The sequence below is a fragment of the Melanostigma gelatinosum genome (genome assembly GCF_949748355.1).
Source record: "Melanostigma gelatinosum genome assembly, chromosome: 22".
NCBI lineage: Eukaryota > Metazoa > Chordata > Actinopteri > Perciformes > Zoarcidae > Melanostigma > Melanostigma gelatinosum.
The window spans coordinates 9,154,900-9,182,014 of record NC_136655.1 but is presented as its reverse complement, the minus strand read 5'-3'; the positions used below and the strand labels follow the sequence as shown (position 1 = coordinate 9,182,014).

Genomic DNA, 27,115 nt, shown 5'->3' with positions numbered 1-27,115 from the left:
ATATGAGAGAAAAAGGGACAACCATTCCTGAAACTGAGGAGAAAATTATTTATTACAAGCGTCTTTACATCATGAAGCATTTAGCTGGTTATGTCAGAGCAAGGGGTAGTGAACAGGTCAGCTGAATTTGGATAATGCAGGTGTTCCTGCCGTACGTATCATAGCTTGTACACCAATAGTGTTGCCAAATATGTCAAACATTACAGAGTAACACGGCATTTTACTGTGAAGTGGCACCTTCTTGGTTTCCTCATGAAATATTAACGAGGGGTGTTTTGTTTACCATTACAACTGCTATTTTTTATCTATCGTACACTTGGACAGAAACAATTCTTAAAACCACGGATATAAAAAATACCAGTATTAAAATCTTAACTTAGTATAATCATTTGTACCATTATACATTAAATCATTTTTTGGTTTGCTTCTATTTTCTACGTCAACCCCTGTGTTCGATCAGTATCCACTTTAATGCACACAAAGATATTGCTGCAAAACCTTTAACTGAATATTAAACATGGAAACAAAAAAAAACGGTCAATTCTGCAATGAAAGAAAAAGTCGCCACTCTGCCAACGCTGCATAATTCTGGTCTGCACTGTCTTAAGACAGGCGTCCAAATGTACTAGTACATACATCTTGTTAGTGCTAAAATTCAATAAGACCCAGTATATGGGGTCAATTTGCACATACACACACACAAAAGAGATTTTCTGACGATATGTTGCACAAATCTGTCTTCGCAGTTTGATTTCTTCTTTCAGTAGATCCGTGCCTGAAATATGATATGCATCTTGACCTTCTGTTAGGGCATGATACGCAGTCTGTGCACATTATTTGCTTCAAACTGCCTTTCTAAACCCAGATTTGATCCGTCATATAATCAGAAAATCTGACTTTATTGCTAAGTGTGGTGCAGGTTATAATGTAAATGCACTCTGAGCTGTTAAGAGATGATACAGTTTTTGGAGCGGTGGCCTTTTCTGCGACCAGTCTGTGAGCCGTGGCTCTGGGAGGAGAGGGCTGTAACCCTCGTCGGGTAGTCCTCAGCGTAGTAGCACCCGGCCGCTCGCGGCTGAGGGATTGGCTGGCCCAGGAAATAGCCCTCCTCCTCAGAGTCTGACGATGAGGAAGAGCAAGTGGAACAACAGTCGTCCTCATCTCTGTAGAGACCCGTGAATTGCTCGACTCGTGGGTCTCCTTGAGCTGAGCTCTGAAGCATATAGTCAGAACGGGTTTGGGAGTAGGCCAAGGGTAGCCTGTTTGCAGGATGCTGTCGGAGCATGGCACCACATGGAGAGTTTACCAGACCCTGCTGCTGGGGCTCATACGGCCTCTGTGCTTTCTCCAAAGGCGTCGTGTGAAGGTTGTTGTCCGAGCGAGTTTTGCGGCTCCTGTGGTGACGGCCTTGCCGGTGTTGGTGCTGCCTGCTGCGCCCATGTTGGCTCGTTGGACGACTTTTCTCTCTGCCCATCTCTTCTGGGCAGTACGCCCTCCGCTGTGGCCTCTCACTCATGGGATGCCTTCTAATATTGACATCGAATCCATCATTGTATCCATTGTCCACAGTGTCCTCTGAGAACTTGACCATCTGAGGAGGCCTGGATTGGGACCTGCTCCTCCTCAGAGCTGGGGCATGGACAAAGGAGGGTGGGAGGCCTTCCAAATTTGGGGACAATGAGAGGTGTCCTCCTGGTGTGCCTCCCCTCTTTGACAATGCTACCTCCTCATCGCCCTTCTCCATGTTTAGGTTGAGAGAGTTGGCACTGTGGTGAAGATGAGATGAATTAAAGGTTCCCATGTTGCTCATCTTCTCGCAGTCATCTGCCACTGAGGGATCCTGAATGGCGAGTGTGTAGACTATAGGTCTATCCCTGCCTTCTCCATCCGCTGATGCACCTAAAAAGAGCAAGCAGGAGAGACAAGTTTTGAACAGCTGTTCAACAGAAAAAGAAAGCACATTTTTCTACTGAATACATGCAACCAACAGTCTCCTTACCAGTGATGTTTGAGAGCGCCAGGGAGTCCATGGAGTCTCCAGCACCCTGCTCGGCTTTCCTCAGCTCATCAGCGATGCACTCAAGGGAATCGTCATACCACTGCCTGGTGTCTGGCCAGAAGGCCCGTCTCCCTGTCCCAGATTGGTCCTGATCCTGGTCCAACTCCAGCTCTTGGATCTTTCTGGCACTAGCAGGACCTGGATGACTCCCATAGGCTGAGTCTCCCAACCCATCCTGGGATTGGGCCCAGTACATTTCAGGCAGGTGCTTCTTGCTCATCAATCCAGGGCTAAGGCTGTTGGCTCGGGATTGATTGGAAGTCTGGCTCTGGGTGGGACTAGCAGGGGTGGGAGAGGAGGCGCTAACCCCCATAGATGTAGAATCAGGCTTGAGCCAGGGATCAGAGACACTCATTAGCCTGTTTCTGTCACTGCTAGCGCTGGGAGATTTTAGTGATGGCTGCTGAAGTTGGTTTAACATCCCGCGGTCACCAAACTTGAGAAGGAGCTGAGTCATATAGTCCTCATGCTGGGCCCACTCCTCTGGATCCTCCTCTCCACCAGCGTCCTGCTCCTCCCGCTCCCTCCAGAACCTCTCCTCCTCCAGGCCTAGACGGGCCATCTTGCGCCCTACGATACCAATGTCGCAATCGGCATCTCCATTTCTATCGCCATCGCCCTCTCCATTTCCAAACTTATAATCAAACGAAGGTACAGCGGCTGGGGGGTTAAACAGCTGTGACTGTCTCCACTGTTCGGCAGGCCTGCTGCTCTTCCCCATGCGCACACTGCGGCGTGATTCACGTGACCGGGCAGACTGGAAGGCAGAATCGGACGAGTCAGAGGCCTGAATATCTTCCCCCTGGCTGCAGGCCTTTGAGCAATAGATGCGACCCTGCTTTGGCAGGAAGGGACAGCCCAGCAAGGATGTCTTGCACTGGGCACAACAGAAGCACTGGTTCGCAGCATGCCAGTGTACACCTTCATAGGTCATCTGGGCATGGTCAACACCTAAAGGATTGTAGGATGGGTAGAAAAGGAGCATACTGTTAGATATCGCACTTCTGCGTAAGTAGTCAAAGAATCAGCGGGATCTTGTGCTCTCGACCGTGTGTATAAAAAGTTAAGTTCTTTATCCTAACCCCAAAAAAACCAAATCAACCAGGATCATTCAAGAGTAACTCACCGATGTTTTCACCACAGGCCTCGCAGTACTCTGCATACAGTGACTCAAAGCAGCCAGTACAGTAGGGACGGCCATCTTTCATGATGTAGCGCTGCCCCCCCAGCATTGTCTCGCACTCGAAACAGGCAAAGTGCTTCATGTGCCAGTGACGACCCTCTGCTTCCGTGCACTCATCCGCAAAGATGATCTGAAGGGAAAGGCACACGCCGCTGTGAGCTCTGTGGAACCCTGTGGACTTGGTGCTAGTATTGCCCTGGTTCATTGTCAAACATTGAGTGGGTTGTGCTACTACTACTACTGCTGAGCCTTACCTCGTCACAAGAAGAGCATCGTGGTTTGAGAAGCTCAGCATGATGGCGCCCGCAGAGGATCTTGTCATTTTGGTAGAAGTATATCAGATCCACCAGCAGCTCTTGACACGTGGTGCACGCAAAGCACGCCGGGTGCCAGCAGGGGCCCAGCCCTGCTCTGGAGGCAAAAATTGCCATCTCCCCTCCATTGATGCCTCCGCCACACTGACAATCAAACACAAACAACAGCTGATCCATGAGATTTATATTTCAGGCATCTTAATTCTTTTTTTCCAATGGGGCTTACTACACTTAGTGGTTCATCATTGAGTCCATGGCCGCGCTTAATATGCATTCATAATTAATCTGTGGATAACTTTGCTACGTTGAGAGTGAAACCGTGGCGATAAACAGAGACATACGAGAAAGCGATTTAAAAATAGACGTGTGGTACAGTTGATGCTTGTGACACATTTGGAATGCAACATAAACAAAACGAAGATTATGGAGATAACTATTCAAAATATATCACACATCCGCTGAGGTTTCAATCGCAGCTGATGCTAAAAACAAAGAAGGCCAAACAACAGGTGATCACACTGCAAGAGCCAAAGGAATGTGATCCATTCAAAACAGATCGGTGAATCCTACAGCGGTGACGGTTAACGGTTGTTAACGTGGAAACTGTAATTAAATCTTTTAAAAGTCATTGTAATGTCTTTACTGAGTAGAATTATTTGTGTTAACATGCGGGGCAGATGCAACATAACAAGATCAATGTGAATGGGTTGACTTATACATTTTGTCCCACAAGCTTAAACAGAATACACTGGCCTTGGTCCTGAGTCAGAAGATCGTATGACTCCACAGAGACCGTAAGAGCATGTCTGAACGTGCAATCACGAGTCTTTATATAACCCAGCAGAGCTATGACACACCCTATGGGATAGCATGCCCAGCTGCTAACCATTATTACCAGGGTGGACACACAGGGGCCCCGGATATGGTGGTGTTGAGTGTCCCCACCAGGAAACTGGAGCCAAAGTGTGAATGCACACATCTTCGTGACATATCCTTTTGAATACACGGGCATGTGCAGTTCGGTGTACGTCCACAATGTGCGAGTCAAAGGGTGGTTGTGTGTTTGCAGAGCATATATGGACACACATGCATGGTCAGTATGTGTGAGAATGTGTGTGTGTGTGTGTGTGTCCGTTGGGGTTCCTATGTGTCGTTACAGTGTGTGTGTGTGTGTGTGTGTGTGTGACCTTGCATCACTGTGGTAGCATCTGTGTTTGAGTGATGACAGACTGCATCTGCCTGTCCAGGGGGGAATTAACATGGCTAGCCTGGCAGACCATGTGGTTTACTCATTGGTCAGGGCTCAATTTCCCGGAAGCCATATAACACTAATATTTATGTTTGTTGCATCGAAAGGAAGTTTTTACGGAATATGGTTGAGGGCAGCTTGAATGACTTGAATGACACTTGAGTGTTTTGTCGAACCAAATCAAAAGTAGGAAACAGAGGTCCAGTTTCCGGATTGTTTCCCTTGTATTGTTTGTTCATAGCTCGCTATGACTCCAACCAGCATGCCTAAAGCAAGATGTCTCCCTTTCCCTGAAAGCCAAGGTTCCCTTAAACAAGCTGACTGAAAAATAGCTTGGATTCATAAAAACACAAAGGATAAACAGGATACTTTTATTTTACAGTACATGCTTACACAACACTGTTTATGTATTTAACAGACTAAACAATTTCTGTTTTACCAGTGATTACATCTAAAACTCTTGTAAATCCACTTTGTTCAAGAGTTTTCAAACACGCCGACTCTTTTCCAGAAAAAGTCTTAAAACCAGCTGCATGTGCTGAGCTGAGCTGCAGTTGATGTGGAAATATGTGCCGCATACTGTGACTTGTTTGGGGAAAAAAGTAGGATTTTTAAGACTCTATGCAAGAATTACTTGTTCACCTGTAAATTCCTTTGCAGCCGGTCATGCTGAGATATAGATGGGCGGCAGGAAATTAGTCAAATTCCTCATGAGGAACTGGCTTCTCCGCTCGGCTTGAGCGTGAGCCTCCCAATTTCCCTGCTTCCCCTCTCGCCCTAATGAGGAGGTTTATGTCCGTGATTTAAACCATCGCATGAGCCAATCAGCCTCGGGGCTGCTACGCGTTGGGATGGTGGGTGTTAGCTGCTCGCGATATAAATAACTTAAAACCCACAAGTCGGTTTCCTCCGAGCTCACCTTATGGCTACATGAGCACTAAACGACGCAAGGCCATGTGTGAATATGCATGTGTGTCTACTCGTGCCTATCCACGTGTGGCCCTTACCTTTTCACAGCGGGTGTGGTGCAGAGCTCGGGGCAGGATCTTGGGTGTTCCTCTCCCCAGTGCCTCCCTCTTCCTCTGGGCACTGAACATGTGGATCTCCCTCTTTTCTTCCTCCGTCAGAGAGTGGCAGTAACGCACCTGCGAGAAAGAAAGAAAGAGATGAGTGGAGTAGACAAAGTAAAAGCCCAGAGAGGTTGATTTAGCACTTCCACCCATTACTGACAGTGGTTCAGCTTTCATCTTTGCTTGCAACTTTGAGGGAAGTATATGACATGCAGTCTATATATGGCTGGAAAAAAAGGGGTTTAATTGAAGATAATTCCCCTGAAGGCTGCGTTGAAAGGATGGCGTGAGCAATACACAAACCCTTCCTCTGTGTTTAGACATGCTGATGACGGCACAGATAAAAGACGCCAAGAGTATCCTAACAACTAGCTTGGTTGTTCTCTAAACAACAGTAAACGAAGCCGGTGCGTGAGCTCCACACACTCACTGTCTCGCCCTTTTTGCACACACAACACACACCGAGTGCTTCTCCTCCGGCAGTTTGCTCCCTCAACCACCAGGTCTGCCGACAAACATCATAAAACCGCGCAGTCAAACACTGTGTGTGTGTGTCTGTGTGTGTTACTATTGTGTACCTTCCATGTGTGTACACAGAGACCACCTCCGTCAGACAGTAGCCCCCAGGGCCTCCCCTCTGGTGATAACCCCTGCACCATATCTCCTAATGTAAACTCTATTAGCACAGATGTGAAAGGAGTGCTGGGTTTACACACCATGAAGCTATTATCCAGAAGAGGGAATGCAGCCATTGTTTTAGTTTACAAGAAGAGACGAGCAAGATTGTTAAGAGTCTACTCAGCTGCTGCTTTATAGTTTAGTTAGGGCTGGGTATGGTTTGCCATTTCTTATTGTCAATTTTACACCAAATTTATAAAAATGTGTCTTTTTTTTTAATCTTGAGGTCATGTTTTGTACACACATTTAAATGTCTTCAAATGCAACATATTGTGAGATGTTTTATGGGAGTTGAAGTGTTAAACAGTAAGAGCCAAAATCAGTGTAAGTGTAATTTGTGAAAGCATTTCATAAATGTACTTCGACAAATTCCACTGTTCACTCCAACTGCCTCCAGCGCTTCCACTTCCACCCAACACTTTGACTGACAGTCTCTGTAAGTTTATACTCTTGAACCGGCACCAAGTTCTTCCACTTCAACTGCCACTTCCAGCTGCAGTTATCAATTTCATTTCGACTTGGATTTCAACTCTTTTCAGCACTTTCATTTCCACGGATACCTCAGAAGCTACTTTAACGTCAACAGTTTTCGTGATTTCTAATATTTCAAACATTTCTTAAAAATGTTTTAGCAACAAGCCCAGAAAGAAATCTGGCAAAATCTCTGCAGAATCTTCAGAGAAGCCTTTTCTTGCAATCTCAAGTTTAAGCTTTGTAAGCAGTTGAGTTAACCGTTTGCATGTTAGCCTGAAAGCAGTCGAAGAGTAAGCTGAAGAATAAGAAATGAAAGCAGTTGAACTGAAAATGCCAGATGAAAACATCTGACATTTCAGTTTAAATTACAGTGCCAGAAACATTTCAGACTCTGCCAAAACTTTCGCTTAGATCTAGTTCACAAAATAAACTTGACTCCTTCCTGTCATTCATCCGTCCCTTAGCTACAATATCTATGACGCACTTATCAGATTTTGACAAAATTTACAAGACTTTAAGATACTCCGAGGGGCCCTATAGGAGCTTTTATAAGTCATAACAAGGTGGCGTGTCTGTTTGATCACACACTGTCTCTCTCACTATCTCTACCTCGTTGTCATGCGGCGGCAGCTGGTAGAGGAGCTGTCGGATCCGGTGCTTTTCTCCGGGGCTGTTGACGTACGGCACCTTTTCCTCTGGCAGACAGGAGAAATACATCTGGACCTGCGGATGAAGGCGAATGAATGAACTTCAGAGGACAGAAGGAATTTACATCATGTCAGCCGACAGGTAGCTTTGTTTAGTGCACTGGGAGTATCATCCTCTCGTCATTTTTGAGTTTGAAAGACCCTGTATTATCATTTTCTTTCCATCATACGATCAGTTAGATTGTACACATGAATGAGAGAGGACTGTTGCAGCAGAAGGCAAGCAGTGCTATCAGTATCAGAATGACTGCTGCTATATGTGTCCTTTTATTTAGTGATACTGGTGGGCAAACATGTCAATCTCAATTTTGTACTCTCATCCTCTGAAGGACAATTCAACCACCGACAAGACAAAGGGCGGCTGTCATTTAAGTCAATTAAGTCATGTTGGAGGAAGCATGTAAAGGGGTCCTACCTGCTCAGGCCTGAGTCCCGGTGGCACCCACGCGTACTCCTCCAACGCACACCCAGAGTCGTCATCTGAGGTGGAGCTCCTCTGGAAGCCCACGGATATTTTCCCTATCTTTCCCCCAGTACGAGGCTCCATGTCCGGGCCTCGAGGTGAAGGGCGCTCCCCTCTTTCGCTGCGCTCCAGGTTCATCACACACGGGCGCTGTGGATAAGAAGGGGGGATTTAGGAATCACATTTATAAAAAAATACCTTTCAATTTGTTATTCCTCCTCTGTTTGATTATGCCCAAAGCTCTGGCTTTTACTTCGCCTTTTCTTGTGGCTGGGATACATGCCGATTTAGGTCTTTTTGCACTTATTATAAGTTCCTCTGCATTTTGTATTTGCCTGCAATCAGTCAATTCGTTTTAATCTCTGTTTCTCAACAGTATTTTAAGAGTTGAGAAAGGACAACGTTTCTCTGTAACGCATAAGGCCATCCTTTCACAATTCAACCTCTCGAGTTACACTCATGAATAACGTATCTGTTATTTTCCATCCCATTAGTGGAGTATGTCATGACTTCCTTTGTTTATCCATCACAGAACCGTGCTTGATAAAGTACCCAAACTACTACTTGTCCACCTTCAAAGGGAACTTAAGACATTAGGATGATATATAAAGGAAAACCATTGCAAGCTTTTTCCAGTGTGGTGCACTTATTCAACAACCAACCATAAAGCAGTACTTACAAAGGCACATTCTTTGTCAACTAGAATTATAAGGCTTTGACGTGATGCAACAGAACTTTCCAGCTGTTCTCCACCAAAACATCTGTTGCTCTGATCCACTGTGCAACGTACTGAAGCACGTGTAAGCAGCGCAGCCTACCACATTGTGCTGGGGCGGTGATTTACTTGCAGGAAATCACTATTGCTCAGTAATGTGGCAATAATCTTCCAAAAGACAAAACAATCTGCATGTGTCCACTCAAGACTGCTGGGTCATGAATCCACTTCCAGCTGCTTTTTTTCCCTTCCTCTTCACGAGCTGATAACAGTTTGACCGTTACATGAATATGGATTAATCAGTCTCGTCGCTGTGTCGTCCGCCTTCAGCAGTAGCCCTCTTATCGCAGCGGCCATGTTCTTCTGAGCCCCCTCAGCCTGATAAACAGCACTTTGGTCTCATGGTGTTGAAAAAAGCACACTCGTGATCTGCCCTGCTCGGCCTCTTTGACATGCAAATATGTACCAGAATAGAACTTGTTTGGGTAAAAACTGTCAGAAACGACACAGGCCCTCAAAACGTCATGTAGTTTTAATCTTTTACACAACAGCACAGTATGAGGGACATTAGGGTGATTTTAAAGCAAGACCCTCCCCAGTGTTACTCATAATTGTTTTTCAAATCTCAATTCAACCCTGATTTTAAGCTAGATATGTGAATGGAGCAATAACTTTAACATCGTCCAAATCGCACATTCCAAGTGGAATTAGCAATTGCCAAAATGATGATAAACATGACAAATGGTGCACCCTGTCTTCCAAGCATTCCAAATTCTATATGTTTGAACCAAAAGCCACGAAATAAACAGTTACCGCTGTCAATGAACAATCAATATAGGCGTACATGCAAGTTTCACGTGTAATAATGTTTACGTAAGGGTTTATTTTACAGTAAATCTAGCAAGAAAAGAGTGAAAGAAAATATAAATGTGGGCCAAGGAAACATTTTAGACCCTCCCCTGACCTCCCAAAAAAATTGAATATCTAAAAAACATAACCTTTCCCCTTTTCTGACCTTTCCCACCTCGGTCATAATAACTTCTGTAGAGTCTCTTGTCAGATACAACATTATGTAAATAGAAAATTGAAATCCTTTTTTTGAAAATCGTCGAAGTACTTTGACACGTCTTTATGTCATAAATAGGTGCCGTAGTTCACTCGCCATTCCTACATTTCCTACATTTCCTTAAAAATGTATGATAATGTATGCTCCTCTAAAGAATGTTTATCTTGCGTGTGCCCCCTCCAAAAGGTCACAGGTCAGCTGCAACTGAATTCACAAGCAACACGCTGTTGTTGTGCAGCCCCATCCTCCTAAAAATGTCACTTCTGTCTTCACAGCTCACCCTTAAGGCCTCCAACGCCAAGCTGTTCAGTCAAAAGTAACACGACTGGGGAAATATTAGCATTGCCACAATTAGCATACAGTTGAATGAAGCCCAGGGACTCTAAACACTGAATTTACAGATTAGAAATGCTGTTAAAAGTCAAACCAAAGCTCTTATCACACGACCAAAAAAGGGTATTTGACTGTTGCTTTGTTCTCCAGTGACTAATCTAGCAGGTTTTATGGTAGGACAGATAATGTTATCACCCAGAAGCTTTTCTTGACCTGTTCTGCTTTATCTCGACTGACCTAGTTCAGACCACAAAGTTCTGCAATTAGATGGAGTGCACGTTTTAGCCACTATCTTAGTGGCACAATGGTAGTTTGTGAAAGAATAAGGGGCCTTGGTTTTCTTTTTTTTCTTGGTGACAGCATGGTTGCAAATTTGATTTCCAGCAAAAAAAAATGTAGACATGACATTTGTTAATGGACACCCAGCATCACCACAGACTTAAACAACATGAGCGCCGTCACATTTTACAAACTGGCAATTACTAGAGTGATTCTGTTCCCATTGGCACGATATTGCATGATGCCATTTGACATGTTTGGAAAAGGAATGTGCCAAAGAACACCAAAACATCACCTCATGCACCTCACCTTTTTCTTTGGTATTTGATTATTTTCATTGTTGACAAATTAAAGCAACAAATCCTCCCTTTTTGAGAAGCTAAAACCAAAGAATCTGATCTTTTCTGCTCTAGTTTGGTGCCCTTGTATCTGTTCTCCGCTGCCCTTCAGCTCTCCTGCCTCTCATCCCACAAGCTATGAGGGAACAAAAAAAAAGATGACTGCGGATTCCTGAGCCAATGCACACTGCAACTCACATTACACCATGTCACCCATTGGCAACAACACAATGGCTGTCTTTGTCGAAAACAAAAACAAAATGTCCAAGCATTCCTTCCTCTAACCCGGGCCACGGCGGAGACGTGACAGGAGAAGGTGAAAGAGGTTAAAAGGGGAAACTCTTTGAAAAAAAAGGCATTTAAAGAGTCACAACATTGGGTCTGTGTAAACACGGGCCAGATGTAGCCGGCTAACGGTTCATCGTGTGCGCCTCCCCCGCTTAACTGACACTTTTAAAAGGGGGCCCTCCTTCGCCGAGGAATTGGTTCATCAAACACTTTTCAAACTAAAGGAATACGTCCTAATATACAGATGTGTATCAAATTCTGTCAGTGAGCAGATATTTATGCAAACATCAAATCGGTCGAGCAGTTGCAGCTTTAGTTATCTGCAGTTAATTCAAATAACAGATATGGAGGTGTTGAGCACTTGCTAAGACCAAGACAGTGAAAACGAAGTGAAGTCTATTTTTCTAAACGTCATAGGATTTACTTTAGGAAAACCATTAAATTGTAGAGTTCAAAGGCCGAGGTCATCGCTCTTTGACTGGCCAAAGAGTGTTATTTTAAAGGCCAAATGGGTGTCAGGGGGTACCTAACACAGCTTGAGTGAGACCACCTGCACAGACACATAATGAGTGTGTATATTTCTATACACACACACACACACACCATGTACTACATCACAAATAGAGCATTACACACGATCACCTCTCTCACGCACAGATCTATGTTATGCTGGAACTTGGGCGGAAGCATTTTCCACAGCAGAGCTGCAAAAGCGCTCTTCATTCAACAAAATCTTCCTGCACTTTGGCAAGTTTCAGCTCATCTATTTTCCTCTCACCTCCAGGAAAAGCATCTTTCCTTCCGCCTTCGCATAAAGCCCTCATTCACTGACACAATCCCCCTGTTCACACAGTTGCTCCAACTCTGGCTACATGTCTGCAAGCTCAACGGATCCAAGCTCTAAATCAGATCCAGATCCCACTCAGCCAGGAAGTATTCCCCCAACGTCAGCTGTGAGGGGAAAGTCTGGAAAGACGCAACTTTCACTCACGCCGCAGCTGGGGAGCGGCTCCTTCAGCTATCCAAAATGTCGAGGTCCAAAGAGCAAAAAGAGGAGGTGACGTCTGTATCTGGAGTGTCTCTGAGCCCTGTGAGTGTGTGGGAGTGAGTGGATGTGTGTGTGTGCTCTTGGGGCAGCCAAAACTTGTCGGCCCCTCCCTCACCCCCCCCCCCCCCCCCCTTCAGAGCAAATCGCCTGCCATTGCACTTCAATCACACACACTTCACAGTCAACACCCCACCTATCTCTAAAACCCCCTTCCTCCACCAGAGTGACATCAAGCCCTCCACCCAGCCCCCCCCCCCCCCATCTCGGCTGCAGGATTCCTGAGAGCCAGATGACATGTCCACTCTACTCTCACACTCTCTCTGTCTGTCTTAATCCTTCTAAACATTTTGGTTCTACAAGCCAGATTACAGAAAGCTGCAGGTCTGCTGAGACCCTCAGCTCCTTTAAATCAAGATTGAAGACCTTTCTGTTTGCTGCTGCCTTTAATTGAACCACATTCAATTAATATATGAATCAATTTCCTGCATTTCTGCATTTTATTTCTTACACTGTTTCTAATGTTTTAATGAATGTTCTTAATTGTTTTTAAATCTCCTTTTCTTTTGCCTTATGTTTTGATGCTTTTAATGGTTTTATGTGAAGCACTTTGAATTACCTTGTTGTTGAAATGTGCTGTACAAATAAACTTGCCTTGCCTTACTCACTGCCGTATAAGAAATGAGTGAGTGGTCATTGATACCAGAGGCAATTTCAAACTCATCTTTTTACTTTTTAGAATAAAAAAAAAGTGTTTTCCTTCCTTTTTGAGAATACAAGTGTAAAAGAGCATAAATCGACTCATTGCTTTTTTTCCCACCAGCTTCATTTTTTTGAAGTGAATGCAAGTGACTGCATAGTTGCATTTCATTTCTACTCTGCTGCTGATTCGATCCCGTGGCAATGCTTTCTGGGCCCAGCTGCTCCTTTTATCTCATTAACAAAACAGAATATCTTTGCAATAATCGGAGCTAAATCTGACTTTGTAAAGGGTTCTACCATACGCTATATGATGGCTAACAGCACAAATCTGTGGAAAATGATGGTACTTTTAAACGGACATTAGTTAACTTAAACTTACAATAACAGATTTTTCTAAGCCACTTGGAAGAGCAGAAACAGTTGAGTTAATATGGTTAACTTTTAACACTTGCCTAACTTTGTCTATCTGCTGTTTAGTGCTGGACTGGTAACATAGTGTTTGTCTTAATATGTTTGCCAACATATTAACACCATGACAAACGTCTCTCCCTGATTTAGAGGTATTGAAATATATAAAAAGGAGCTGATCATTTTTCTTTCCAAAATGAAACTCCTCATGTTCTTCTTGAGGTTTTCCTAGTTACATATTGACTGTGCTTCCTCCCGAGGCAGCCTCATCCATCTCAGGAAATTCTCACGCTGGGGATCTGTCTGCTCAGCCCGTCACTGGTACCACCGCCCCCTTCCTCATTTTGGAGATCTGAATTGAGTGTGAGGAGAGGAGTCCCCCGTCCTCGTCTCTCACTTTCAGCCAATCACAACGACGTTATTGTCAAAGAGCACCTCTCGTCAGGAAACTCCTGACAATCCGGCACAAGCGTTTTGTTCTAAAATAAGATATCCAACATGTGAGAAACGGGACATCGGCATTATCAAAATATAAGATGTGAAATGTTGCTCAAAAACAGTGAAGTGGACAAAACACAAACAACTCGCTTGATATGCCCGGGGAAGTTTGTTGTAATTTATTTGAACGAGCTCTGCACCATCCGTCATTGTGAAAGGCTGAAAAGCAGCAACGGCTTCATTTAAAGAGCCTAAAATGACAAATGAGTTTACTCAATTGTCCGGCAGACAAAGACACCCTGTGCCTTGACAACCCCACAAAGTGACTTGCAGAGAGAGGCCAACAGAGCTGTTTGTCTCCAGCCAAAATACCTGCTACAAATGAGAAATAGCTCAGTTAGATAGCTAGCTTAGCAGAGTGAGAGATTCTCTGTGTGCATGGAGATGGGATTGTCTATGTGCTCCACCGACAAATTGTGTGAGAGGGATAGAGAGAGAGGCCTTGGCAGTCCAGTCAGCGGGTAAACCTTTCAGAACAGCTCTCTGGTTTTCCAGGGGTCTTGGCGGTGCTCTGCGAAAGCCGCTTCTCGTTTAACTCTCTGAAAGATGTGCATTTAGTTTCCTGAGATATTTAACAGGAAAAACTCTCTAAATCATGTTTCAGGCAGATGGATGGAGAGGAAAAAGTTCTATTTTTGAGACAGACAAGTACTTAATTTGGGTTAAAAATGCAGACAATGAGTGTGTGAGGAATTATCTGGCGTGAATAGAGGACAGGTCAGAGGATGAGTGGCTTTATCCCACACAATAGGCAGATATCGGCCCTTCAGACTGGGCCTGGGCTTGTGGCCAAAGACCGAAGGGTCCTTTAGAAAACCAGAGGTCGGTTGACCTTACCGTCTCCTCTACTTCCTCTCAGAAGAGAGGGTGCAGAAAGTATCTGAAGTTCTTTAAAATGCAGTCTTATTGTTGGTTTTGGTTCTTTTACAGCCAAAAAACACAAAGGAAAGAGGACTTTGACGTCTTTCTTCATGTTTGGATTCATTGGCTTTTCAATTAGCAGGATTACAATTTAGCTGAAAAGTAGACCTCTGTCTTCTGTCCCTCGCTTTGCAAAATGAACGTGAGGTTTTAAATGGGTCTTAGTCGTTATAAGGCAAAGGCGTCATGTATCAGCCCCTCTGTAAAGCCATGTGGACATGTGCTGAATGGATGACACTCTGGTCTCATTCACATGCCGGAGGCTGAGGAGCAGCAACTAACAAATGGGGGGTTTATGCAGTGACCTTTGACCCAAGCCAAACGCTTGCAAATACAAACGTAAGATGCAGACGTAGTGAATGTGCACAAATGCACAGTTTCACCACAGCTACAGCTGCTTTAGATGGCACCTTTTTTTTGTTTCGAAAAAAAGGCAAGTGCTCTGCGTTATTCAAAATGATATCACATGACTGGCAGCATCACATGTCACGACTATATAAAACCACAACGACTCTAGGACAGGGAGAAACACTGACATTGATTATGAATTAATCTCATTTAATGGAGGAACCTGATATTTGGCTGATATTTCGTATTATTCGCTGACATTGAGCACAGTGAAGTCAGACTGAGTTTGGGCAGAAACCTTTCGATCAAGTCTCTCAAAAAGGACTTTCTGAGTGGTGTCGTCTTTCTTTTGGCAAAAGCTTTGGCCTGGGGTTCAGACAAGATCGACTGGCTTTCTCTCGACTTGAAATACAAGACCTCGTCTAGACTACACATACCCGGCACGCTTACTCACTCCTTCTGGCTGCACATTTCATCTATCTGTTGGAACAGAACTCAACTGGTAATTTGGCCCTTCCTTAACCTTTTATTGTGCTAAGCAGACGTGCTCTCTTCTGCATTTTCATTTTATAACGGCCATTCACACCTGGACTCTACTACCACCACTACTCTGTTTCATCCCCAGGAGGCAAAGAGGGGGTTTGACTGACTCCTTAGAATGCAAATATCAGTGGTGACGTCCCTCTGTTTGTTCAATGCAGAAATCGAGGAGGACAGTTGACACGTCTCAACTTGTTGCAGGACAGGTCGTCATTAAAACACGGAGATACGATTGTGCAAATGGCTCTCCTAAACAAACCAACGTAAGCTTTGAATGTTTGAAAGTTTTCAGCACGATTATTACCTTCAATGGCAATTTTCAGGGCTACCCCATGTTCATATAATTCTGTTAAATCTAAAGGGCGTGGAGGTTATGGCGGAGTTCTAAATTACCAGCAATTAAATGCAATTTGTAGGAAACAACAGTCATGTTCTCCGCCTTGAAAAGGCTAGTCTATGCTTGAGATGAACTGGTTCGTAAGAACAGTTGTCCCAGCAAGTCTGAAGGCACAAATGTTTGTAGCTCGTCTCAACGATCAGCCATCGCAAAGAGGGAAGAGACCCCATGAACTGTACAGACGGTGCACACCTTTGTCTCCTCATACTCACTCATGATGTTAGCTGCAAGAGAAATCTTGAAAAAGGTCCTGACACAACAAGTACCACTGCTGAACCAAAGCTGACAAGCCCAGACAACAACAACAATCACAATAGAGGCATTTCAAATGATGAAAGCGAAACTTCTTTCGACTGAAGACCTTTTTAGACCCGTGTATTGCCCTGTGTCATATGGACTTATTTGTTGTCAATATATATCCACAGCAACTCCCACCAGACACATCTTTCTACAAGTAGATAAAGACACCAGTATCCGGACTATCTCGTTCTGATTTTAATCAGCAGTGTCCCGCTTACAAAGGTCATATGCACAGCGGCTGACAAACGAGCTCACGCACATCTCTGCTTCAGAAAAAGACCTCCGATTCCACGTCTCAATTCACATCCATTATGATGCCTCATTCAGCCCGATTGACGCCGACAGACGCCTCTCAGTAGCCTTTCACACCAGCAAAAGGATCTTTAAACCTCGCTAACAAGGCCCACCAGCCTAACTCGCTGCCACATATCAGGTCCGTCGAAGTGCTGCTAAGTGGTCTCGCCAGTTCGGTGTTAATATTCCCCGACACTCCCGGGCCCGAGTGAGATTTAAGTTTCTGTCATAAAACCCTCTTCTGAGATTTGTCAACCACTGCAGGGTGTTACCTGCACACCTTTGGGACAATAGGAGCAGCAATAAAAGGGCTGTAAAATGCAGGAAGCGACGGGAGCTTATAGGGATTGGTTTGGGAAGCTTCCGTTCAGATTCTTCTGAATGGAAGCTTACCAAAAGCTTCACAACTTGACTTAAACCATTTATGAGTGCAATGCAAAGTGGACAGCCCATTATTGGTGTTGGTCCGGCCCACACTAAAACATTTCAACAACTATTCCATGGAAGCCTATAAGAATCTGAATGACTTTGGTGATCCCTGACGCTTCCTCTATTGCCACCAAGAGATGTTGTGTGACATGACTCTACTATTTTCAACTATTGGATGTATTGCCACAAAAAAATAGGTACTGACATTCCTGCAACCTGTCATGAATAGCAATGCCCTTACTGAACGTTCAACTTTCAATCTAGAAACACTATCGGGTCTAAATCTACGTTTTGACCAAATAACTGCAAACCGAATGACATTCCCATGAGACTTAGCTGGACTTTGTGTTAATTCCTGCTAATTAGCTAACGATAGCATGGCACGTTGTCATTGTGTGCATGCTGGCATTACCGTTGCAAGTGAACTCCTTGACTAGACAGGAAACCTTTGCACATGGATCAGTGTTTGTGATCTCTCACAAGATCGTTAAATCTATCGGCTTTGGGGCGTCTGAAGCTAGAGCTGACTTCAGTCACTGGTGTGCGTCCAACAGACGCGGTTAAATGTTCTATTCATTCACTTCCAAAATAGTAGGCATCAGATTTAAGAGAAATCGCTGCAAAATGAAAATAATCGCTGCTTCAATGCAGCTTCTGTTCAGCCTTACGTGTGTGTATGGCAATCGGTATTGTGCTTTTGGTTCTGCCTATATCCCTGCACATGTAGCCCATTATTCTGAACTTTGAGGGGATTTTCTATAAATCCCTCCACTACTCACAGGCTGATTCGACTATGTTGAGGAATTACGCTATTTCAGGGCTAAATAGGGTTGTCAAAAACAGTATACAGAGGCTTCTCCCGTTCATGTCTAGAGGTAAGTTATTCATTATTATCATTTGTTTCCATGATTTGGCGGGGTCTGCCTCACTTAAACCGCTTAATAAGAGTCATTACCTGAATCTGACAGCATGCAAGTCCTAGATGGTCCCTGTAGGCTAAAATATCTTGCCAAGCCAAAGTATTCCCCTGGATACAAAGTGTTTCATCGGGCAACTGGGTTATACAATATATCCACTGTGGAAAAACGATTAATAATAGATGAAGACATTTATTTCTCTGTATTGGAAAATAATGGCAACTAAGGTCTGAGAGTAGCTGGTCATGTTTTTCAAAAGATATGCACATATCCAATCTGCTGCATTGATACAAAAATAGGCAGCAATGTTAAACAGCATCACTCTCAACTTACCAGAGTGTGACAATCCTTTATACCGGTAATAGCAATGCATTTGCATGAAATAAGAGAGGACTTTCACACATTCTCACCACATTCAGTGAGGAACTGGGATATAAGTGCGAAACACCATCACAAAACTGTAATACCTATTAAGGAACAAAAAGAACCTCCTGTCATTATAGTACAGAGTGTGTGTGTGTGTGTGTGTGTGTGTGTGTGTCTGAGAGAAAGGGAAGACTTGCTTCATGTCTTGTGCATCCCATCAAACACTAATTTGATATTGGTAAGCGATGCATTCCTTCTTTAACAAAAGCCAGAGGTTACTTCAACTAACAATGTGAAAGGAGTGTGTGTGTGTGTGTGTGTGTGTGTTTGAAGCGTATTAACAAAGTCCCAGGCTGCTGCGATCACATTGCTTCACATACACAGTACAGAAGAGAACGAACAGGCAGATATTTGTCGCTGGAACAGCGGTCAGGGATGCACTCATGTGGAATGTCAAGAACCAGATTTTCTTGTTCTTGTTCTTGCTTTACTTCATTGGTAAAAACAAAAACAAATAAAAGATAGAAGGTGAAATATTCGAGCTGCTCTCTAAAGAAAAGTCACAAACAAACTGTTATTATGCCACAGATGTAACAGGGCTTGACGGTAGCCAAAAGACGACAATCAAAGATAAGAAGCCAGTTTCTCTATTTCCTTTTAACAGCAAAATAATTGTGAAACAGTCCAGCTGCACACTAAAAAACCTTTATTTTTACTGGCCTCAATGATACTTTGAACAAAGAATGATGCAGCCTCTCTGTTGCCGTTACACGCAATCCTTCTATTAATCTAAGGATCCATCTGTCTGACCACAGTGTGTCACATGACACATTCAGCCAAAGGAAACAGATAAGTCAGGGCTTTGTCACTCAAGCTAGATGGAAGCATTGCTTGATTAAAAAAAACAAATCCATGAAGAGAACTAAAGAGAGGGAATGTGATGGCATACCATGCAAGACAAGCAGCAGCATTGCATCACATTTAAGGGAAAGCTGTTTGTTTTTACGTGTGTGTGTGTGAGAGAGAATCGCACATGAGTTTTGCATACGAGATAGATGTATGCCAGGGATTGGGGTTGTGTACACAGAGGCTTCATGACAGAACCCTGAAGGGATTGCACATCATTCAAGCGGATGTGTATTACACAACCGGCCCCTTCACTTTCCCATAATTAAGCAATGGAAACACAACAAGAGCTTGGAACGGCAGGTTTGACCAAGTTCCCCCGCCCCCGGCCCTTTGTCACACTCGGGCTGCAGTTTGCCTGCATTGGTTGGCTCGTTTCTCAAGGCAGCGCAGTGTCGGAGAAGGGTGTGTGTGTGTGTGTGAAACCATATAGCTTTCAGCTCCGATAGCTGATTCCCAAGGCGCTTTTTGTCCCGCTGTATATGGGTTACTGAGCCAGCGATAGAAATGAGACGGACAACAAAGCAGCGGAGTGATATCAGCTCAGCGCAGCATGGCAACATTTTGGTGGCGGGTTTGGAATGCCACGAGGTGACAGATATCGAGGCTGTGTGTCATATGAAAGTGGCTTTGAGCTCCGTGCTTAAATAAAGTCAGTATCACAGGGAAAGTGGCGTGACTGGTCATTTTGCAGGCTGTTTGTCCCCCCCCCCCCCCCCCCCCCCCCCGCTCCCAGGGACTGTGGTTGAATTTGGCCAGGCGGTTGGCTGTTGGCATTCCACACTGACCCTCGAGTAGCGGGCCTGAGGTTCATGGGTAAATCGCTGTGTAATTTTGGAGCAGTCTCTCTCTCTCCTTCGACCTCCCGCCTTGTTTTTCCTCTCAGCCAGCCATATCCTCAGTTGGCCTCTGTTAATTCAGACCTACCTGACAGTTCTGACTCAAACCTTCTGGGTTTGCTATCTGTCCCGCTCGGGCGACGGGCTCGGCTCTCTAAACACACTCCGAAGACTAATCTGCAACAGATGGGAGACGGACCGGAGGAAGTAGTATAAAAGGATATACAGCATGTTTGTACCCTCTAAACCAAACGATAGGGTTTCAGCAAAGTTCCAAGCAAAGCCGGAGGAGGGCTGTAATGATGTGCACAGCGGCGGCTCCCAGGGGCTTAACTGGACATATTACTTTGAGATATAAGCTGCCCATCCGCAACCAGATGTCTGAACGGTCCTGAGGGGGGATTCATGAGAGCTTTTTTTTCTGACGGGTACATGCAGACACACTCATTCACACGCTCACAGATATGTGTAAAGTACTGAATGAATACAAATGTATTAAAACAAGCAAATGATACATACAAGCCCACCACACGTGTGGGATTTCACAGGTGGCTGGTTAGAGATAATAAACGCCGTAGCCATCCAGTTTACTGTCTGTTTTTTGAGGTCATTAGTGTAAACACAAACGACATTACTTACTACCTCATTAATGCAAATGGCAATTTAAGCTCCCGTTCTCAGGCAGAAAAAAAGAATGCATCTCTGAGCGCTGACAACCAGACAGCTGTCAAATCACTGTTTGGATTGGTTTTGCGGGAAACACTTGGAAAGCCCCGAGCTTTCATGAGCTAACCACAACTGGAGAGTATCGATTCCATTCTCCCTTTCTTGGAGATGAAATTGTCCTCGCTGAAGGATACACTGCTGTTTGATTACTTGCCACAGAAAACAAAGTTAATGGCTACATTAGAAGACAAGTGGTCCTCTTAAAAGGAACGAAGTGCAGGCTTTTCCCTTTGAGGAGTATGTACCGTCTACAAATGCCCGGCAGGACTTCTGCACAAACAAATGCAATTTCAATTGTCACGTGAGGGCAGCTGAAAGAAGCTGTGAACTCTGACATGTCACCTTTTAAGGTAAACATGTTGCCTATTTACACATCCAGTATTTACACAGCAACATTACTCCGGAGGGAAATATTACTTTTAACAATATTCAAAGCAGCTTTAATGACCATTTCATCCCGAAAGCAGGACTCACGTGAGTGCTGAAGAAAATGTGCAGCTTTTGGTGAATTTGGTGAGAATCCTGGAAGTGTCCCCGCCCTCATTCACACATGCATTTATCACAAAAAGGCCATTTCCTGACTCTTGAGTGGCATCCGATTGGATGGAGACATTTCCCCTTTGGGTGAATAAACTGGTTGCTTTTCCTTTGGGATGCTGGGAGGCAAGATGGAGGTAAAAATGACAGATAGGACATGTCCTCAGAGGCTTCTGCAGAGACAGACGGCCACCCAACAGCAGACAGTTTACATAAATGTGGATGTCATCCTGAAATTGTGCAACTTAACATTTGTCACAAAACTTCTAAATTGTTCTCTACCTCATCTGCTTCTGTTTATTGAAGCTAACAATGGAGAAAAAAAACAAGAGTTAGAGTCATGTGAAACATCCTGTGCCATCTGATGCTTCATGCATATTGGAGGGAAGGTAACGCGGTAAGAGGAAGAAAAGAGCAGGCTGTCCCCGATTAGACCGGAGTTAAGACATTCTCTGCTCAGGAGCTCGTCTTAGCCTCGGGGAACAAATTGTCCAACACATGAGACCGATTTTAAGAGGGACGGCAGGAGCTTAGCCATGTTTTCCTGATGCATGCACCTCAACTTTAATCCCGGAATCACATACGATGAGATTCCCTGTATATCCGTTTTGGAATATTTATGAACAGTAATAATGATCTTCGACCTCGTTCTGTCCATTCATTACAGCTATTTTCAGCCAACGATTGCTCAATAATTGCTTTCTGCATCCGTTATCCACAATATACTTTATTTCATGACAAAATGAGTGGGTGTCACTTACATTTTGGACACGTTCTTCTGTTTCCAGCATTTTTCTAGACAGCCTCGTCTGGTTGCCTAGTGAAGGAGGCATGGCCACGGTGATGACAAGTCTCCAGACTTGTTTAGATCAAATGAAGGAGATATAACGAGATAATTATAGTGAGCGTTGTAACCTCTGAACAGAGCCGGGCTAGCCCTTCCTCTGTTTCCAGCTATATTCTTTGCATGATGCAAACAGTTGCAAGTTATACCGTTTGGATGGGACAAGACCAGGTTTTAACGACATCATTGTTAAATGTCAACCATTTATGTCCAAAATGTCAGCTTTTTCACGAACACTGGGAGTGTTTTTGGTTCTGTGGCGGTGCATTTTTGACATGATCCCATGGATTTAGAAAGGGTGTTCCTTCATCTGCGCTGAAAACCTGAAACCACCGAACATCAGAGTGTGAAGAACCATCATCAAAATTGGAATTAGGAGGTTTTTCACATCGCAACAGCAATATCGTACGAGTGATGTATCTACCCAACAAACCAGAATCTGTTATGGAGACCTTTAATGTTTTTTTCCCCAATCAAAAACAAAACTGGAAGCTATCATTTGTGTTCTGCCTCAGGGTGGTCATTCGATGAGGAATAATTACATGGTTGTCTTGTCTTTCTATATGAGACTGTGCTTCTATCTGTACTGCTTTAAAGCCCTTTTGATTCTTATCATCTAATAATCATCGCCTTTAATGTCTCCCTAACTACTGTGACTGGCGACTGGCAAGGTGTGTCTGGGCAGGTGTGTGTGTGTGTATCTGTGTGTGCTAGTGGCTTTAATCATCATCAAATACAGCTGTGTGTATGGGTAATTAGGCTGGTGCCGAATCGACTCTCACTCGCAGGCACGAGTCAGGAACTCTCAACAACACCTCAGTGTTGCATCGCTTGGCAAGTGCTGCGGGCAACTGTATGTCATGCAAGTTTTAACACAGCGCGGCGTCTGATATTCTTCTAAACCCTGGTTTACTTTTGCTCCCCACAAGCTGACCATAATACCAGGCTTGTGGAGCCAATGCGGCCGACAGGGTTTGGTCTGTAACCACTCAATGAGCACAAGGATCACGATTGGTGTTCGCACATCTAGGACTACCGTCCCAACCCCCTACACACACACACACACACACTGACACACACACACACTTACACACCGCACCTTTCCCAGCCCTTGGCATAGCCATGGTTTATGGCTACTGTATGGCTAATATACATGCACAGTATCAGGCCCTCTTTCAACATGTATAGTGCAATATTTCCTTTAACATGAACAGACATTTTTATCACATGTGAAAATGCACGTTGGGACGCAACACTTGCTTTTTTTCAACCGATATCTTGATTCATTGTTTAGTCTCTCAAGAGTGAAAAAAAACAACTCCAGCTGCGACCAGGGGATGTTTTGATTGGTCAAGGTTGGTCCCAGAACTGTATCCCATTGCACCAGTGATAATGCTGCTGATAACTGGTATAACTGTGTTGTTCCCATGTACAATTTCACAATATTACTTTGAGACTTGTTTAATCTCCGTTCTTCCAAGAAAGCATGTTTGTCATTGTTCACTGTTCTGCTTCTCCCGTTCAGCGATTGGTCCTTCACTCTTTGGCCCTTCACACACATCTACAAGGGGATGGCTGCTTGGCAGGCGTGTGTGTGTGTGTGTGTGCGTGCGTGAGTGTGTGTTTTCTGAGGTTTGGAATGATTTACACAACCCCAACACTCGATTAATTGCAGTATGACAGGACAAACCTGCCTGTGTGTACCGGTACACACGTTGGTCTGAGGTATTAGGCTGACGGAGACAGCGCAGACAGAACACTGTTGACTTACTCATAGATGGAGATCGCTATTTTGTTTTACAGACAAACACACTTTATATAGATGTGTATGTTTGTTATTGCTTCCATTCATGTAGTCTAGTGCAAATCTGGACTTAAAACCCTGGGACACAAGAAATGTGTGCTAGCTGCATACTGTATCCCGTATGTATTATTAGTGCATGTTTATATAAGCACTGTAAATGTGAAAAACTGCTCTAAAACACCCTATTCATCACTGAGGTGGGAGAAATGCATTATGATAAGTTAACCAGGGATTTAAATGAGCTGCTATGTATTCAAAAGTTGCAGAATTTATCTCCATGTTGTTTTTTTAAATGGTGAAAATCTCCTTTTGGTTTGAGCCTCTTCAGCTCTTCAAACGGCTTCACCGCTGTGATCAGATGAGGTGTTTTTCGGCCGAGGAGCCAATGGCTCTAAATCGAGAACACCCGTGGTCGCTGAGCCAAAGAGGTTTTCCAGGAGAGTGTCCAACAATATCAAAACAATCTCCAGGCTGCATTTCCTCTCTGGCACTCAAACCCCGCTGGAGAATGAGAATTTTGGGTTGCATGTGAGAAAATTAAGAAGTGTAGGATGAAGACTCATCGCGGGTTGCTGCTCTGAAAAAACCAGTCTGTCAATTTAGAAAATTGTCCAGAAACGAAAAGTCAGCAGGGGCCTTAAAAAAAAAAAGTCAAGGGATGCATTCATGATCTGTCCACCTCTGCTGCCAACGCTAGGCTCATAATTGTATGACGGTACATGTCCAGTCCTTCTCTGTCTTGAAACCTTAAAAGTCCTCTCCTCCAGAACTGCTTCACATCCTCCCCGATGAATCACATCCTGCTCAGCCAGAACATTTTCCTCCTCCTTTCGCTCCGACATGTTTAAACTAAATCAACCTTTTCACCCTGGGTCTCATTTGTTAAGCGAGCAAAAATATGATATCAAACTTCACCATGAACTCAGGGACATAAACGCCTGGGATTGTTTGGGGGAAGTGTACTCTTATTTGCTTTCTTGACGAGAGTTAGATGTGAAGAGTGATGTCACTCTTGTTTCTCTATGGTAAATACGAAGCTGCAGCCCAATGTAAACTCAATCTGCCTACCAGCACCTACTAAAGCTCCCTCACGAATAACTTATACCTTGTTTAGTTTGTACCAAAGTCAGCGGTGTAATCTCTGCTGGTTGCCGAGTGAAAGTGGCGGTGATGCAACAAGGCGCCACACTTGTTTCGATTAAATTAACAAGATATAACGAGCGTTGAACAGAGCCAGGCTGGCTGTTTCCAGTATTTAAGCTCAGTAATCTGCTGGCTCTTGCTACACATGTAGCTTACAGACATGTAGAAAGATAACACGTGTGTTTCCCAAAATAATGTCCCAAAAACTACTGCTGCATAGAATTTACCGTGCACGGTTGCATTTATTATAAGAAATAGAGAGAGACAAAAGACCCATTAAAAGCTGAGAATCAATGTTGTGTCCCATAACTGGCAGTAGTCGAGCCAAGCACACCGATCATCTCAGCTACTGCCTGACTTGACTCTCCCATGTTCTTCAAATGGCTGACCAATTAACAGCAGCTTAACTCCTGGGTCCAAACACCTCTCTCGCTCTCTCTCTCTCTCTCGCTCTCTCGCTCTCTCTCTCTCTCTCTCTCTCTCACACACATAAGCAGGGGCATTCAGACACACAGAAAAACACACATGTATGCGTGCACACAAGCATACAAAGTAATAGACAGGCAGACCCTGTGCATCCAGTAGGCCTACCACACACAGACAAGGAAACACACACACACACACAGATACATACTCATTAACAAAGGCTGAGCATTGCAGCGTGTATACCCCCAGCAACGTGCAGCTATAGTCTGGCTGACTGGCCTCCCACAGAGGGGGAATACACCTCAGTCACCTGATCCGCTGCTGCTCTCTCATCCTGGATCAGCTAAACACACAGCAGCTTGTCATTCAATTACAGGACCAAGACTGCACGGCACGGGGACTCTGCAGAACTGAGAGCACTGCCAGGGACTACTTCAAAATATAGAGATTTTAAATTCAAGGTCGATTTTAGCGGTTTTTAACGCACGCCCTTCAAGTTTTAAACTCTCTGAAGAGCCCAAAAGCTTATTTCTATAACTGCAGCATCTTTACAAATCGTTCCCACCACTAGGTGCCACCACTGGCTTCAAAACGGACCACACAGCACTGAGAAGAAAGTCCATCATACTCGTATTCCCCATTTAAACATTTTTCTTTGGGATCTTTAAATACATCTCTATGCGTTCTGAGACAAAAGTCAGTGCCTCAGAACAAAGAAGATAAGAAATGGAGCGAATGACTCTCACAATCTGGAACAAGTTGATTACAAACACTTAAAACAGCTCCGACACCTGCTTTAAAAGTAGATTTAAGTCTCTGACATGTGATTGTGCATGAGAAAAAATGCCCTCTTTGGTCAATTGTTCTGATTGGCTGAAGTAATGTGGCTTCACTTTGTAATGGTCGTGAGGATTTGGGCTGCGGTCTGTCAACACTGATGCGGTTCCGACGAGCTGCGTGAAAAGACTGAGTGCGGCGCGTGAAGCCAGGAAAAAAGAGTAGACAGACCGAGAGAGACCACCTGAGTGACAAGCAACAGCTGAGTCCACACATCTGGAAACCAAAATGCAACCTTCCATTAAAGTGCGTCTTTACGCACACGCACTTTCCAAGATACGCTTTGATGCGTCTGGCCACGAAGTAATGGAGGGACAAATCATTTCCATCCCTTCATCTCGTTGGTACATTGGCTTTCAAAGCTTCTTGCTCATTTTCTTAATGATCACACATCTATTGAAAACTCCTACATCCACACACGACTGCGTGCACTAAAACAGCAAGGTTACAACATTTAGAACACAATACATTATTGTGAAAATAGTTCGGAGCCCAAAACAAAATACGCACTCACCGAAGAAGCAACAACTTGGTGCGGGATCGGGTTCGAATATTCCGGTTATCAGAATAAAATCACGACTCTGGAGGCATCCGGGCTGACTGCAACCAGCAAACACAACTCAGTGCCGTTCCGAGTCCCGAATCAGCTCGATGGATGCGGTCTTTCAGTGC

The 27,115-nt window shown here is 44.3% G+C and overlaps 1 protein-coding gene across 1 annotated transcript; it reads right to left on the bottom strand.

Annotated features, from left to right (window-relative positions):
* Positions 1–34: 34 nt before the first annotated feature.
* Positions 35–27,115, bottom strand: LOC306795859 (prickle-like protein 1). Its single transcript, XM_079294534.1, has 8 exons — positions 26,958–27,115; positions 8,150–8,347; positions 7,637–7,750; positions 5,813–5,950; positions 3,497–3,700; positions 3,186–3,372; positions 2,000–3,010; positions 35–1,899 (listed from the first exon to the last, which is right to left on the bottom strand). The coding sequence occupies exons 2-8, from the start codon at positions 8,333–8,335 to the stop codon at positions 947–949; spliced, it is 2,793 nt and encodes a 930-aa protein (XP_079150660.1). The 5' UTR covers positions 8,336–8,347; positions 26,958–27,115; the 3' UTR covers positions 35–946.